This window comes from Schistocerca gregaria, chromosome 2, assembly GCF_023897955.1.
Source record: "Schistocerca gregaria isolate iqSchGreg1 chromosome 2, iqSchGreg1.2, whole genome shotgun sequence".
NCBI lineage: Eukaryota > Metazoa > Arthropoda > Insecta > Orthoptera > Acrididae > Schistocerca > Schistocerca gregaria.
In genome coordinates, this window is record NC_064921.1 from 526,112,731 (window position 1) to 526,130,942 (window position 18,212).

Consider the following 18,212-nt stretch of genomic DNA (forward strand, 5'->3'; position numbering starts at 1 on the left):
AGTGGCAGACTATGGATGAATAAAACAACAAAAACTGCTACTACTACTACTGCTATTGCTACTGCTACTACTACTACTGCTATTGCTACTGCTACTACTACTACTACTACTTGAATCAGTGTAGCAAGAGGGAACTTATCACTAATGTAAAAACCAGGCTACGGAAGAAATACTACGCAAAAACAGCACTTGAATCAGCTGTTGCAGACTTGGTCTGCAAACAATGACAAATTGCAGATTCAGAAGTAACACCTACGAACTGCAGAATTCAATGGAAAGCAGGACAAACAAGAAGCCTGCAAAATAAACAGACAGAAAAAAAACAGCAACATAGCATCAACAACTGATGTGCAAACACCAAACACGTATGCAACACAAGTGAAATATTCTGCAAAAACAGAACCAGAAACAGACCTACCAGATTTGGTCTGGAAACAATGACAAATTGAATATACAGAAGAAACACACAAACTGCAAAATTTAGTAGAAAGAAGAATAAAAAGGAAGCCTACACGATAAATAGAGACAGGACATTGTTTGACAACAGGAAAACCAGCAGCACAGCACCTATAACTGATATGCAAGCACCAAACATCTTTGCAACAAAAACTGGCTATCCACAAGTACTTCTGTCTAATAGAAACAATAGTTCTAAGATAACAGCACTTATACTGATAGTAAGGGGTACTCTAGATATTCTCTCAAATTCTGTAATGAAGATCATTCACCAATTTGTTAAGTCCCTATACAACAAAGTATAAGATTTAAATACACTAATAATGCATTAGTTAAATAATATTTCTGTAATGTGTGTTTCTGTCTCCCATCAAAATGTCTCTTAGGTTGACTACTATTGTAGACCTAGTGATCACTACAGAACAGCAGCCATATTCATCAAGAATAATAGCTAATATTACCCTCCAAATTAGTAAGAGAGACTTTGAGATTAAATTTGATAACAGCCATTGTGGGCTGCTCTCTGCCAGGAAATTTGGAGATATTTCAGGCGAAAAATTTAATGGTTCCTAAATAATTAGATGTGATGTTTAATTTTATGGTGATTTCAACATAGTTTTTCTCAGTAAATATAAACAGAGGGCCGCTCTAGTCAGGGTCATTAAATAATATAATCTTACTGTCACAGTAAACCTTACAACAAGAATAACACCAATCAGTCAGATAGCCTTGTGTCAAATTTTGACTGACAAAGAGAACTGTAAGTGGTCCATGAAACAGTGTGTACAAGGTTCAATGATGATAAAGCTTTAATAATTTCCATTGCTATTAAAGGCGGATAGGCAAAAAACGTTAAAGGTCAAATAGGATTTTCAGTGAGGGAAATGTAAACCACTTTAATTTATTATTGCCCAGTAAAGACTGGTCTATTGCCTTTGAAACTGAAAGGCTGATTTTGTAGAAAAGTTCTGGTGTCCACCTGGCACCATGTATGGGCATTGGTGTGTGTTGGTTTATGTACAGTGAATCCTGATTTTGTCATGTATGTTAAATGCTATAAAGCTGTATTCAGAAAAGTTGTGGCCACATCTAAAAAAAATGGCAAATAATAATTTACTCTCAGACACAGTAATTAGACAAAAGCATTCTTGTCAGGTGTTCAGTCAGAACCAGGAGCCAAAGTCAAAAATCAAGAGAACTTGAAAAACAAATTTAAAAATTATATTACAATAAACCTTGCTCATATGGCAAATTTCTTCAGTGAATTTTTCTTAAATGTAGCGAGATCAGATGTAGATACAGCAACCTACAGCAAATATAAGCTCGGAAAACAACTGCAACACATCTTTCAAAGAGTTTGAAAAAATCACCCAGAGAGAGTTGTAAAATGAAATACTGTCTTTAAAAAACATGTTGTCTCTGTTTGATGAAAGACTCATTTCTGTAATAAGGAATGTGTACAATAAGATTTCACAAGCACTGTCAGATATTATAAACCATTCTTTTTTGCACGGATGTTTTCAAACCATATTGAAATATGCTGACATAAAACCATTATTCAAAGAAGATATGGGGAATTCCCAGCCTCTCTCTCTTCTGTCAGTCTTCTCTAAAGGGTTGCAAAGATTGCAGCAAAACAAATTCAACAGCTTCTGGCTGCAAATGACATAATTTAAAAAAATTTTAAAAACCAGTTTGGACTTCAACAGGTAAAAAGCACTGCAAATGCCGTCAACGAGTTTTACTCAAAAAATAATCTCCACATTAGATGAGGGTATAAAGGTCACAGGAATATTCTGTTTTCTGACAAAAGCCTTCACTTCAGTGGACCACTTCCTATTTCTCCATAAATTAAAGATTATGGATTCTAGGGCACTGCTTTACAATAGTTCAGTTCTTACTTAACAGACAAGAAACAAAGAGTAACTGTAACTTCAAATTCAAGAAATTACTCCTCAAACTAGAAAACAATTTCCCAAGGTGTACTACAAGGATCCATATCAGGTCTGATTGGTAGGACTGGTAAGTGAAAATATGTTTCCAGTGTAGGGACTGTGAGAAGGAAAGAAGGTCATTATGACTCCAGAACGACTGGATTTGAGAGTGGGACAAAAGGTAAGGCCTTTAGAAATGAATGATACTTCTACGGGACGAAGGCTTCAGACTCAACCCAAAGCCACTGTTGAACCCTACCTGACAGTTCATTCTGCCATCCAACTGTGATTCACCCCTACAGCCCCCAAATGACCTCATGTTAACATTCCAGAATTTCTTAACCTCAAACTTTGCCTCTGATCATTTCTCGCATCCCTTAACATGGAAACTAATCTTACACACACAGGAAGAACTGAAATCCACTACCTAAATTCTGATCTTAACCTGGCAACTAAGATTCCAGCACCATGGTTCTTAACTGTAGGGATCACCTGGACCATGAGCAGTCAGATTCATCCATATTCAAACCCTGTCACAGTGATTCCATTCCAGAAACCCAGCAGGATCTCTAGTCTTTCCTCAAGTCCTTAGTTCCATCCCAGAACCTTTCCCCTGAGTCTATTGCTCTCCTCACACCTACCACTTCTCACACTGGACCTTCAATGTGCTTGCTTTAATCCATAAACCCAACCACCCAGGGCACCCAACTGTGGTCAGTTACTATGCCCCACTGAGAGAATCTCTACTCTCAGGGACCAACACCTTCAGCCTATCACTCATAATATACCTTCCTGTATGAAAGACACCATCTATTTCCTCTACAGACTCTTCATGGTTCCTGTTCCTTTACCACATGGTGCCCTGCTCATCACTACTGATGCTACCACCCTTTACACTAACATCCATAATGCCCAACTTGCCACTATTGAACACTATCTTTACCAACACACAAACCTATAACCGCCTTGTTCACCTTGAACAACTATATCCTCACCCACATTTCACAAGCAATCACCTCTGAAGGCATCATCTACAAACAAATCCATGGTACAGCAATGGGCACCTGCATGGCACCATCCTATAGAAACCTACTCACTGGCCATCTAGAGGAATCCTTCAAAACCAGCCAGAATCCCAAACCCCTCACCTGTTTCAGACTCACTGATGATGTCTTCATGGTCTGGAATGAAGATGAGGTTACGACATCCTATCCATATTCCTCCAGAACCTCAACACCTTGTCCCCCATTCAGTTCACCTGGTCCTCCTTAACCAAGCAATCCATCTTCCATGATGTTAACCTCCACCTCAAAGATGGCTACATCTGTACCCCCAACTGTATCAAACCTACCAGGCATCAGCAGCACCTCCTCTTCAATAGCTTCCACCCACTCCATATCAAGAAATCCCTTCCATACAGCCTATTCAGCCACAGCAATAGCATCTGTAGTGATGAGCATTCACTCTCTAAATACAGCAAGGGTTTCATTGAGATCTTCACAGATCAAAATTACCCTCCCAACCATGCTTTCTTTCTCCAGTCACATACTGTCTCCCACATTCCCACAAGGTCACCAAAAAGGACCATCCCTTGTGACTCAGTACCACCCATGACTGGAGAAACTGAATCATATTCTCCACCAGGATTTTGACTACTTCTTGCTGTGCTCTGAACTGAGGAATGTCCTATGCACTACCCTTACAACCCCTCCCACAGTGGTATCTCATCATGCACTAAACCTATGCAATGTCCTTGTCCATTCCTGGTCCCAATCCCTAGCCTCATGGTTCATACCACTGCAGTGGTCCTAGATGCAAGACCTGTCCCTTACATCCTGCAAACACCACCTACTCCAGTATGGTCACAGACATCAGCTATCTGATCAAAGGCAGAGCAAGCTGCTACGTCAGCACTACAAAGGCTTCTTTTTCACCAACACACACACACTAGTCTTTTTCCTCTCCTCTGCTTCTCTCTTTTTCTGTGCCCCCCCCCCCCTCCCTACCATCCCTTCCACACCTTTCTGCTGCACCTAGTAGCTCTACCACATCCTCCCCATGTCCCTGCACGCTCCCACAATCAGCATTACACCTTCGTCAAACCTCCTCTGCTATTGCTTTCCCTCCCCACCCCAGCCTCCTCCTCATCCCCACACCCACAGATTGCTTCTCCCATCAGGCACAGTTGTTGTACAGAGTCCAGCCTTAGAGCCAGAGACAGTGGTCAAGGTGTGTGTGTGTGTGACCTTTTGGCTGAAAGTACAAACTTACAGCTGTGTTTTGTTGTGCCTGTCTGCAGCTCAACATCTCCTCTACATGGTGAGTAGAAGTCAACCCTTTTCATAATACTGTCGTTATCTGAAAGGTACCTTCTGTATGGGAATAAAACAATTAAGCAACTTGCCAAATGATATAAAATGAATACTGGATAGTTCTGCTTTTGAAAGATCAGTTACAGACTATCTATAGTACCACTACTTCTGTTCAGTAAGTGAATACATAAACTTCAATTTATGTAAGTTGTTACTTTTGTAATTTATAATATGTAGGCTTACGTACAATCTTATCTTTGTTCTTTGTGAAGGATACAGTCAAGACCAATATTGCATCATACTTTATACTACATATGATCAATGGGCTAAACAAATAAATATGCATTCTTTGCTTTATGTATATAACTTTAGCCTCTGTGCCAAAGTTTTGTGTGAGTTGTTGTGGTTCTGTGATCTTGTCGAAATCCATGTTGCTGGTGCACCTCCTATTGTAACTGCATATGCTCCATGTCAGCAAGATAACACTCAGACATGTGTGGTGAGGTATGCATAAGCTTTCTTTGAACAATGACTGGCCTTTATGTTTGTCCAAAGTCATTTATCAAATGTGATTGAAATATAGATGTTTAGCAACTTAATTTTCACTATTCTCCAGCTATGATGTAACACACTTATGAGTCATATGTATCCCTCTTGGTGTTGTAATTACCATAAATGCTAGGCTTATTGTACCTGTGCTTATGTAGTCTAAGTTAAAAATAGTAAAGTTAGCATGTTTATCAATTATTTCAAGCCTAATATTTACATGACTACAGCAGTATTTATCAAAGAGCAGTAGTTGTCTACATGGCGTGAGAACATAGGTCCATTTACAATGCACATTGCTATGTGTCATGCAGTTGATATGAATTTGCTGTGTCTAAATCGTTTTGTAAAAGGAGCTAATAAGGCATTTTTCTATTTCCTTTTAATTTTTTGCTGCTTTTCAGTTTCCCTCTGTTTTAAGACAGAATTTCAAAGACATTTGTTCCTCATTACAGAGAAGCTCCCTCAATGTTAGCAATAAAGTGATCAGTAAATATGTCTTATGATTAAGGCCATTTTTAACATTGGCTAAAATTTTGTAAATCTCACAACACAATGATTAAAGTCAACTACCCTGAAAATTTAAAAATGGTGCAGAGAGACCAGTGGTCCATTTAGCTTTGTACTGTGGTCGTGTCAACTACAGTTCATCTGTAAATGATTTTTATTTTGTGAGTCTTTAGATGGTTGCCATGTATAAATTGGTACACAGTACAGTGGATTGAGTTTTGCATGTGAAGAAGCTGCTCTGTTCATGATAGGGTGCCACAATTTATTGACGCCAGATCAAAACCAAAAAATCATTTTTGGTAAAGGAGAAACATGGCATGGACTCAACAAGTCATTGGAAGTTCCTTGTAGAAATATTGAGCCATGCTGCCTCTATAGGTGTCCCTAATTGTGAAAAGAGTGACCAGTGCAGGATTATGTCCCATAAATGTTCAATGGGATTCAGGGTGGGTGATGTGGATGGCCAAATCATTCATTAAAATTGTCCAGAATGTTCTTAAAATCAATTGCCAACAATTGTGGCCTGGTGACATGGTGAATTGTCATGTACAAAAATTCCATCATTATTTGGGAACATGATGTCCAAGAACGGCTACAAAAAGTCTTCAAGTAACTGAAATAACCATTTCCAGTCAATGATTGGTTCAGTTGAACCAGATGACCTAGTCCATTCCATGTAAACACAGACCATACCATTATGGAGTCATCACCAGCTTGCACAGTGTCTTGTTGACAAACTGAGTCCATGGCTTCATTGGGTATGTGCCACACTCGGATCCTACCATTAGCTCTTACCAACTGAAATTGGGACTCATCTGACTACATCATCAACGTTTTCCTGTTATCTAGGATCAAACCAATATGGTCACAAGCCCAGGAGAGGCACTGCAGGCAGTTTATGCTGTTAGCAAAGGTACTCATATCACTCATCTGCTGCCATACTTTCTAATAGGTACATTTGTCATGTTGCCCATATTGATTTCTGTGGTTACTTAATGCAGTGTTGCTTGTCTGTTGGCATTGACAACTCTTAATGAAATGCTGCTGTTTTTGGATGTTAAGAGGTCACTGTGTGGTCATGGTAATACCTGAAATTTGGTATTATCAGCACACTCTTGACACTGTGGACCTCAAAATATTGAATTTCCTAATGATTTGTGAAATGGAATGTCCCATATGTCTAACTCCAACTATCACTGCATGTCCAAAGACTGTCAATGCCCTTTATGTGGCTGTGACCACATCAGGATCCTTTTCCCACAAATCACCTGAGTACAAATGACATCTCCACCAATGCACTACCCTTTTATACCTTGTGTATGTAACACTACTACCATCTGTATATATGCATTTCACTATCCCATGACTTTTGTCACCTCAGTGGGAGGAAGATATTTATGGTATGTGAGGAGCATGTCTACTGTAAATGAGCTTATTGCAGAGCTGTAAACAGTTCTCTTCCTGAAATAAAAAAAAGAAATCTGCTTGAGCCAAATGCATGGAACTCAATGGATGTTATTCTGGGAAACATATTTCCTTATTTGATGTGTTATCTGATAAGCTCCACATGCTTTCTGAGTCATACCAAATGATCAGTTCCTCAAAAACTATAGAGAGCACTCACAATGTTAAGGTTTCACAAAACCCGAGCTTCCAAGCTGGAGGGCTCTCAATGCCACAAGTCTTCTGATAATGTAAACTCTGACCATGCTTCATTAACTACAATTTGGTGTGATGGTGAAATATTGTGTGTCATAGGAGATAGAGAACTTACTCCATCTGTATGGATTATGGGAACGATACAAATGTTTATAAAAACCTTCAACTTGCATGACAGTTGTATGTCAATGGAATTGATGCTTATTGAAGTCATACAGGTGAAAGAAAGAAATTTCTGGAGAATCTGCTGCACTGCATTTGTTTTAAAGTTTACTCACTTTTCTAAGGTGCTCACTTATTGACTTGTATTTTCTGAGCTGCTTGTAGGAATATAATAATTGTCAGTTCAAGAATTTTAGCATTTCCAGGACTGCTGTATTGCTCAGGAGCAAAACTGCACACTCAATGAAGTTGACTTCAGATAGTGAGAGTATTAGCTCAGAAGAGACTACCAGAAAGTAAAAGGACACGGAATTTTCTTTGAAATGTCTTTTTCTTTATTAAAAGAGAGGATGAATTATTTAAAATGTAATGATACTTTATGCAAACAACAGTTTACAATGAATCATGAGTAATGGTTAATTACCAGAAAGGTGAACTGATCCCTAATGCCTGGGTGTTTGGAGAAATCTCAAAAGTAAGAGAAAACAGCTATCATGATGTTGTCTGTTGAAGGGTTTATTGACTTAAAAAGAGCTCAAAGAGGAGTTGAAAGGGGAAGACAAGAGATGTGAATGAATATTATGAAAAAACTTAATCCAGAGCTCAATGAGACAGACACATACACATTGACTTAAATTCTCTGCCACTGTTTGGACATGTCGTGGTAGATCTTTTGACTTTAAGGTGAGACCATGCAACTCCAACCAAATGTACTGTTCCAAATATTAGCCTTGTGGGTGGGCACAGCTGGCCGGATTGGCCGTGTGGTTCTAGGCACTGCAGTCTGGAGCCGAGCGACAGCTACAGTCGCAGGTTCGAATCCTGCCTCGGGCATGGATGTGTGTGATATCCTTAGGTTAGTTAGGTTTAATTAGTTCTGAGTTCTAAGTGACTGATGACCTCAGAAGTTAAGTTACATAGCGCTCAGAGCCATTTGAACCATTTTTTTTTTTTTTGGGTGGCCACAAAACTTGTAGAAAATGTAGCCAAGAGGCATACGAAGACAGACTAAGGTGTTAAACCCCATTATTTTGAATGAATTGCTAGGTAAAACATGTAGTTTGAAATCAAAACTGTCCAACTTTTTAAGAGGGAAATAAAATCTATAAAGTAATATGTATGAGATAAATACCTTATACTGAAATGAAAAAGATATACATGTCTCACAAACTGTTTAAATTACTCTCATTATGTGTGTCAATTGCCACACTGATAAAGAATTCCTACACATACCTATTTTGGCAGCTAAAGCCAGCATGAATACATACACTATCAAGTGTATGTACAGATGTGGACTTCAGTTAAATCAGTTGTCTCCTCCATACCATCAGTAAATGTTAGAAGAAAATATACCCTGATACAACAGGTTGGCCTCTCTAGGCAGACCAAGAACAATGTAACAGTGTGTCCTCAATCATCACAGTGTCCACAGAAGCAGAAAAAAACATGATAGAAACAGATTAATCTAATTATTTCAGAGTTCTCAAATTGCTTTACACCGATTCCAAATCCAAATCAGTTGATGGCTCAAACACAGATAACATGGATGTTGCAGTCTGCCAGAGGAAACCAGCTAGTTCCTCAAGTGATCTCTCTGCCACTGAGGTATAACTAACTTGATGGGAAGACAGGGGGAAAGGTAAAATAAAAGATCACATATATGACAGTTACAATTTTACAGTGGAACATTAAGGGATTCAGCATACACTGGAAGGAATTCAGACTTCTAGGACAGGCACACTCTTTAGCTCATGTTACAAGAAACACTTTTTAAATTATACAGTGCTCCTCTCCTACAGGATAACAACCTCTGAAGGAAGGATAATCTCAGCAGGGAGAGCTAAAGGAGGATATCATTGTACATTATGTATGCCATTCTTCACCTCTGCTTCTCCCTGCCAACTTAGAAATCGTAGATGTAACAGTGTAAGTGGGTAAGTAGACACTGCTTGCTCTCTCATGAACAATTTGATCAAGAGGTAATCTAACACTCCCCATCCATTCTTTCTCCATTGGGCTTTCACTGCCTACAATACGTTGTGGAGAGGTATAATCAAGTGCCCATGGCATCAAGCTCATGAGGGTCTCTTCGATATGCAAAATCTGAGTCATCTAATAATGAAGCAGAGATCACACTTCAGAACTGCTCCAACTGCCATTCATCTTTCATTGTGCTTTCTTTACTTCTTGTACATTTCTCAGTGCTAAATAACTGATGATTTGCACTTCAGTGAGTACTTCACAATTTGGATACATGCACCAGACAAAACAGTGTCCAAAATAAATTTACTCAGGTAGATACTATGAAAGGCAAACTAGTTGCTACTCAATAACTTTTCTTAGTCTGAAGAGAGATACAGCATCAAAGAATGTAACAATAATCCATCACAGTTCCCTTGAACAATAAACTTTGCCAGAGCTTAGAAGGAAGTACAGGTCGCCTGTCCACAAGAAGAATAGGAGAGATGATCCAATATCACTGAACTCCATCTATTGTAGAATCTTTGAAAATATACTGCACTCAGGATTTTTTGTGGTGATGTAGTTTCTATAATGATGTCCCGGCTAAAAAAAGCTGCACAATTGTTCAGTGAGATATACACTCCTGTAAATGGAAAAAAGAACACATTGACACCAGTGTGTCAGACCCACCATACTTGCTCCGGACACTGCGAGAAGGCTGTACAAGCAATGATCACACACACGGCACAGCGGACACACCAGGATCCGCGGTGTTGGCCGTCGAATGGCGCAAGCTACACAGCATTTGTGCACCGCCACCGTCAGTGTCAGCCAGTTTGCCGTGGCATACGGAGCTCCATCGCAGTCTTTAACACTGGTAGCATGCCGCGACAGCGTCGACGTGAACCGTATGTGCAGTTGACGGACTTTGAGCGAGGGCGTATAGTGGGCATGTGGGAGGCCAGGTGGACGTACCACCGAATTGCTCAACACGTGGGGCGTGAGGTCTCCACAGTACATCGATGTTGTCGCCAGTGGTCGGCGGAAGGTGCACGTGCCCGTCAACCTGGGACCGGACCGCTGCGACGCACGGATGTGCGCCAAGACCGTAGGATCCTATGCAGTGTCGTAGGGGACCGCACCGCCACTTCCCAGCAAATTAGGGACACTGTTGCTCCTGGGGTATCGGCGAGGACCATTCGCAACCGTCTCCATGAAGCTGGGCTATGGTCCCACACACCGTTAGGCCGTCTTCCGCTCACGCCCCAACATCGTGCAGCCCGCCTCCAGTGGTGTTGCGACAGGCGTGAATGGAGGGACGAATGGAGACGTGTCATCTTCAGCGATGAGAGTCGCTTCTGCCTTGGTGCCAATGATGGTCGTATGCGTGTTTGGCACCGTGCAGGTGAGCGCCACAATCAGGACTGCATACGACCGAGGCACACAGGGCCAACACCCGGCATCATGGTGTGGGGAGCGATCTCCTACACTGGCCGTACACCTCTGGTGATCGTCGAGGGGACACTGAATAGTGCACGGTACATCCAAACCGTCATCGAACCCATCGTTCTACCATTCCTAGGCCGGCAAGAGAACTTGCTGTTCCAACAGGACAACGCACGTCCGCATGTATCCCGTGCCACCCAACGTGCTCCAGAAGGTGTAAGCCAACTACCCTGGCCAGCAAGATCTCCGGATCTGTCCCCCATTGAGCATGTTTGGGACTGGATGAAGCGTCGTCTCACGCGGTCTGCACGTCCAGCACAAACGCTGGTCCAACTGAGGCGCCAGGTGGAAATGGCATGGCAAGCCGTTCCACAGGACTACATCCAGCATCTCTACAATCGTCTCCATGGAGAATAGCAGCCTGCATTGCTGCGAAAGGTGGATATACACTGTACTAGTGCCGACATTGTGCATGCTCTGTTGCCTGTGTCTATGTGCCTGTGGTTCTGTCAGTGTGATCATGTGATGTATCTGACCCCAGGAATGTGTCAATAAAGTTTCCCCTTCCTGGGACAATGAATTCACGGTGTTCTTATTTCAATTTCCAGGAGTGTAGAAAAGAGTTCAAAGTTTTGCAAAGATTGGTAACTTTCTTTAAAATGTTCATAAATGTAAAATTATGCAATTTATAAAAAGTGAAACTGTAGTATCCTGCAATTAAACTATCAAACAGACACTATTTAATTAACAGAGATAGCAGTTAAGTGAATGCTGGGTTATTGTTTTAAGCGGAAATAATTATTTTTTTGCACTATATCGTACAAATAAAGCAGTTTCTGCATCAGCCACTTGTTTATTTTGCCACTTTGTATTTCAGTGGTTCACACCATCATCTTCAGGTGGAGAATTGTTTATTTACATGGCTGGTGTTGGTGAAGAGTACAGACGTCTTTTCACAGTGACAGACCAAGGGCAATGTAGGCTATTTTGCATCTTTTGAGGGATGGTAGAGTTGTAAAGGTCTGCATACTATTGCCTGATGGATGTCCTCCCCATTTCACATTCCATTTAAACTCAAAATGTAAAGCGAATAATGAAGAGACTGACGACACCGGGTTACTTCATTAGTATTGTGACAAAGCGTAACTGTAATCGCTGTTTCTTCATGAGTGTGTTATATATATTGAATTGTAATTTATTTATGTTGGAAGCTTTAGTTTTCTAGTATTCAGTTTTGTAATACAAAGGAAACCTAATGTAAAAACTGAGAAACCTCTGTGTGGTGACGAAATTGAGGTAAACATTGGCTTGTTACATTATGAAGATTTTTGGGTTATTACAGTAAGAGTTTATTTTTCTTTTCTGTGTTTAGTGACTTTGGTATATTCTTCTTTGATGTATACAGTAAAAGTTATATATTTGCTCTCAAAAGTTTTTGCAAGTACTTGTAGGTGACGACAATATTAACTCACAAGAGTAGGAACAATGTTACAAGTAAAATAATGTCTGGGAGTTTCCAACAATTTATAATGCAGATAACATATTGCATAACCAAAGAAAAAAATAGAACCATCTGTAGAAAAAGCTACAATTGAGCCTGTTGTGATTTAAAATTTACAGATTTATCTAAACATATAACACACAATACGCCAAAACTATGCTCTTGAGGATTAGCACTTTGTTCCCCCAACACCATACAAATCACCACTGGGAAATTTTGAACTGTTTATGAGGAATCCTGATTCCTTAATATGCTATCTATCGGACATCAGTGACTTCAACATAGATTACATAAAGGATGCTGATAGAAAAAGTGAACTGGAAACCTTATTTGGATCCTGCAATTTGATCTCATTAATTAAATGTTCAACATGGGTGGGTAAAGACAGTGTCACCCTAATTGACAACATTTCGTTCTGTGAAGCTCAAAGCAAGAAAATAAATGTATACCCAATAACAAATGCTCTCTCTGTTCATGATGCACAGACAGTTAGGTTGCTTACAAAACACTTGTGCAGCACATTCTAGAGTAATGTTCATGTATGGGGGCCCCATACCAACTAGAGGTAACAGGGAACATTAAAAGCATACAAAGAAGGACAATACAAACAGCTACAGGTTTGTTTGAATCATGGAAGAATGTCACAGAAATGCTAAGTAACCAGAACTGGCAGATGCCCAAAGGCAGATGTCAAATATCCCACAAAAGTTTACTTACAGTGTTTCAAGAATGAGTAAAATTGAGGAATCTAGGAATATGCAACAGTGCCATAAGTATTATTCCATTGGAGACTGCAAAGATAAGATTAGACTAATTAAAGGACACAGAGGCATTTAAGCCATCACTCTTCCTGCACATCATATGCAAATGGGATGCAATGAAATCCTAATAGATGGTACATTGGGATGCACTCTGGTCCATGCATTTCACAGAGGCTTGCAGAGTATGACTGTAGAGTGTGACATAATCAGTATCATTCACTACATAGTAGATGCACCCATACTAAAGTCTTCTGAAAAGCCTTGAATGCAGCCTATAGCCTGATATGAGTAACGCTTCCTGCAATCAGATGCAGGCATGGAGCTCTCCAGAGGTTCAGATACAGACACTTTGCTTCAAACCTCCTAAGCTTTTAGGCAATGAACACCAAAACATGTGTTCTGAGAAAAGACTTTGCAAGAATACCTTAACTTAATAAATCATTCCATTAAATCACTTACGGTGTGGAAGATAGGATGATTTCAGGGACAGTTAGTTACATAATGTGCTAACAATGCTACAATGTGGAAAATCATTCTCCAGATCACAACAATAAACATTGTTCAGACCAGGTTAGAATATTTTATTCAAATCACCATTACTGCCAGCCATTATCCAGCATTTTGCCACCACCAAGGCACAGGCGAGAGGAGTGATAGGAGTGTTAGTTTTATATGCAACAACTTTATAACTAATATTTCTCATTGTGAGAACCAAAAGTTCAAAAGCTGAACTACAACATCCTTCAACTGTTTGTTTGTCCACTGCTCAATAGTTATCTATGGTGAATTTTCCTGTCTTACACAACTGTTTGTATTCCATCCAGTATTTTCTACTATCATATTAATTTTCATGTAACATGCATAATAAAGAAATGAATAATTTCTGTGATTCTGAGTAGTAATTACTTTCTGTCTCTGAATGAATTTAGCGTAACTGCATTTGAAGAATCAAGATTTGCATAAAAGCCCTTTACTTGTTGCCTTATTTTGTCTGCTGAATCATATCACCAAACTATTTGAATCAGTACCTAGGACAAAATTTCCATGGGAACATGTTATTTAGCTTACACTTTTTTATTTCCTACAAATGTAATACATATCTTTTATCTTTTGCGTAAGTTGACATTGTATGTTGCCTATCTTTTTTATTGTGTGATGCTATATATACTGTATTCCTCATAGTATATGAAAATAAGATACTGCTTACAAACATTACTAAAGATAGTATAAGTTATGCGAAAAACTGCAGACTAATCAGCATAAATGGTTAAAAAAGAAACTGACTCTCAAAAAGACAGGTTAGTTGCAGACAGGCACAATGAAAAGACTATTACACATTTAGCTTTAGCTTTCAGTCAAAGCCTTCCTTAGAAAAGAAAACATACACACATTCACACAAACAACCACACCTCAAGCAAACATGACTGCCATCTCCAGCAGCTTGGACCAGAACTGGCATCCTGATCTGAGCTACCAAAGTTGGCAGTCATTTGTGCTTGAGGTGTGCTTGCTTGTGTGTGTGTGTGTGTGTGTGTGTGTGTGTGTGTGTGTGTGTGTGTGTGTGTGTGTTTCGTTTCTAAAGAAGAACTTGGCCAAAAGCTAAATGTGTAACAGTCTTTTCATTGTGCCTATCTGCAGCTCAAAGTGTCATCTTTAAAGTGGGTAGCAGTCTATGCTTTTCCTAATGGTGTTGATATTCCAACATGAAGCTTCCATTATTTGAAAAATCATCTGATGTGTTCAAATGCAGGCTGCCAAAACATGCTGCTAGAGAAATGAATTTTGGCAATGGGCAATGAGAAGTATTCTAGCATGCTAACAGCTAATCAAATAAACTGAAATATTACCTTTCCAAGTTCATCATATATTTCGAAACCATCTATAGAATAAATCATGCACTTTGAAATCCAGCCATCACCTCTTACAATTCCATTATCACTGTCAATAAGAGGATCAAAAAATGACATTGATGTTACAGTACAAGGAACTTGTTTAATTTCAACAGTATCTGCAGCAATTCCTGTTTGGAAGAAATTTTCCTTTAGTTATTGAAATGCAAAACTGAATGATCTGAAGATATCTGTAGAAGTTATTATATCTATGATTGCATTTCTGTTACTGAGAATAATATTAGCATGCTCACTAGCAAATCTTTCTGGCCGTTGCAAATAATTTAGGAGTAAAGGAAACCAATCACCGAATAGCAGAAGCTTTGAGTAATTGAAAAGCACACATAAAAGGAAGGAAACTAGCTACTTTTTGAAAAAAATCCTTTAACGAGTTAGAGAACTGTGGTACCAGTGCTTTTTTTTCTGTACATGTATTTTTCTGTGTCTAGTGTTTTTATGTATTATGTATGTGAGATGAATACACTAAGCAGATTCAGAAGGATGTAGGTTGCAGTACGTACTGGGAAATGAAGAAGCTTGCACAGGATAGGGTAGCATGGAGAGCTGAATTAAACCAGTCTCAGGACTGAAGATCAGGGTTACTCTTCTGTCAGTGCAACCGTCATCCTTTCCAGCATATAATGAATAAGCTGAAGATTGGGACTCCTACGAGACATGGTTAACCAACATTTCCAGGTTTTTTGCATGGGTGATGCAAACCTATGTGGCTCTTTCTTTCCTAGCTTTTGTTGTGCATTTATTGGTTGTAGTGCCAACTTGTGCCTTTGCAAGAAGCAGCCAGCTTATCATTTGATGAAATGTGTAAGCTTCACTCAATCTATTACTGTGACAAGATGCATGTCATTGTGAGGTGTGTAGAATTTTACCACTGTCAAAAATGCCCAAACCAGCCTTACAGAGCCTGGGATGCAGAATTACATGGGTTGATCCATCATTGTAAATTTGTCAATAGTACCCATCACGAATCCTATGCTGATCACATGGTGCTTGATGTTATTATTTGTGTGGCCCCAGACAGGGAAGTCTGCAATAAAACACTTTAATGTGAGGCTCCAGTGCTTATGGATGTGCTCAATATAGCTCAGTCCTTTGAAGCGACATGGACCGCAGGCGATCAGATTGCTGCATGGGGGGAGGTATGGAAGTTACTCAATCAACCACTGTTAGGCACGCTGCAAGTGTTCATGATGAGAGGGAAGCCTTTGCAGCAGTACAGCCTTCAACTCAGCATTGCATGGGGCAGCATCAATTATGACCACAGCAGCTACATCACAGCAGTGGCAACATGCACCCCTTTCATCTTGCTCATACTGCTTCATCCAATGCAAATGTGCTATATGCCCTAAGTGTTGGGCTGTTTGAAATATGTGTTGAAAGAAAGGCCACACTGCATAGTGTGTAACTCTTCAAACATGGTGGATTCACTAGTATCGATGGACATAAACTGTATCTCTACAATGACTGTTTCTCCCAACAGATTGTTTTTGTGTGTGTTTCATAAACCACTAAAAATGTGAGTGGACACAGGGACTGAAGTACTTTAATAAATGCACAAATGTATGTGGACTTGGCCTCTCTTCCCCTTACACAGCTTTCATGGAAGTTGGTTAGCTACAATAAACAGGATATTCCAGTCCCAGGTCAGTTCTTCACACATATCTCTTACAAATTTGTTGTTCACCCCCTCATCTTCATTGTTGTAGATCATTCCCATACTGCACACCTGTTTGGGTTAGATGGATTTAACGCTTTTGGTTTCTCCATTGCTGATAGGTAAATTTCGTGTCATTTCAAGTTCTGTATAAGCAACTGGATTCCCTCTTCTCTGAATTTTCACCTCTGTTTTCCCCTGAACTTGGTTGTGTTACCAATTGTTAGGCCCAAATTACCATGAAAGAGAAGGCCTGCCCTCATTTTTTTTCAGGTATGGCAGATGCCTGTTGCATTGTGCGACTCTGTCAAGGCCGTATTAGACCATTTGACATCGCTTCATTCAGCCTATTTCTTCCAGTGAATGGGGCACACCATCAGTCATCATTAAGAAACCAACAGGTAAGCTTCACCTCTGCAGTGTTCTGAGTGTCACAACTAAAGCACAATCCATGATAGATACATAACCTTTGCCCTTCTCTGATGAGTTGCTTGCAAAATTATCAGGTGTCTACCACTTTTCGAAGATTGATTTGTCCGAAGCATAAACCCAGCTTCCCTTGGATGAGGCCACTTGGTGCCTTCTTGTTGTCAATACACCTTTCAGCTTATATTAATATCAGTGCTTGCCTTTTGGCATCACTAGTGTTTTTTAAAAATTCTGACAGCATCAATTACCTCAATGATATCTTTGTTTCAGGTTATTCCACTGAAGACCACCTTAGAAATCTCTGATTGTTGTTTTCTGTTTTTGCAGTCTGCAGGTCTCAAGTGCAACCTTGCCAAAACTAAATTATTTTAGTTGTCAATTGAGTACCTAGATTTGAGGTTTCCCAAACTGCATCACTATATTGACGCAATTCCAGCTTTGCCATGGGCGACCTCCATTAAGGAACTACAGGAATTTCCAGGTAAAGTTGCATACCACCACATGTTTTTACCAGATGTATCCGCTGTTACTCAGCCCCTGCATGCACTTTTCCATAAAAATGTGCCTTTTTCTGGTCTGTAGCTTGTAACAGAGTATTTACTTTGCTTAAATTTAAGCTTCCATCTGCCCTATGGCTAGCCATTGTTCAGCCTGGCAAGCATCTTGTGTTGGCTACAGATTCCCCTCAGCATGGTCTTGACATGGTGTTGGCACACATATAGTCCTAGGGTAATTCATGTAAAGGAGATTTTAGTGACTGTGCTCACCCTCAAGAAATTTCATGTCTTCTTTTATAGTTTTCAGTTCCATTTAATCACATATCACAAACTGTTGGTAGCTCTTTTTAGTCCTTTGGCTTCCATGCCAGACAAGGCAGCATATTGTTTGCAGTGGTGGGTCTCTTCCTCTCCCATTATCATTATCAGATCTTTTACCGGCCAATGGTGCAATATGCCAATGTTGATGTCTTATC

General features: G+C 39.9%; 1 protein-coding gene across 2 annotated transcripts in view; it reads right to left on the reverse strand.

Moving 5' to 3' along the window:
* The window catches only part of LOC126330342 (cilia- and flagella-associated protein 300-like), a 139,965-nt gene that overhangs the window by 64,397 nt on the left and 57,356 nt on the right, over window positions 1-18,212 (reverse strand). For both annotated transcript variants that reach the window (XM_049996350.1, XM_049996349.1), the window contains one exon: window positions 15,097-15,269. In XM_049996350.1, the coding sequence (XP_049852307.1) occupies window positions 15,097-15,269 (173 nt within the window). The remainder of the gene's footprint in view (window positions 1-15,096; window positions 15,270-18,212) is intronic.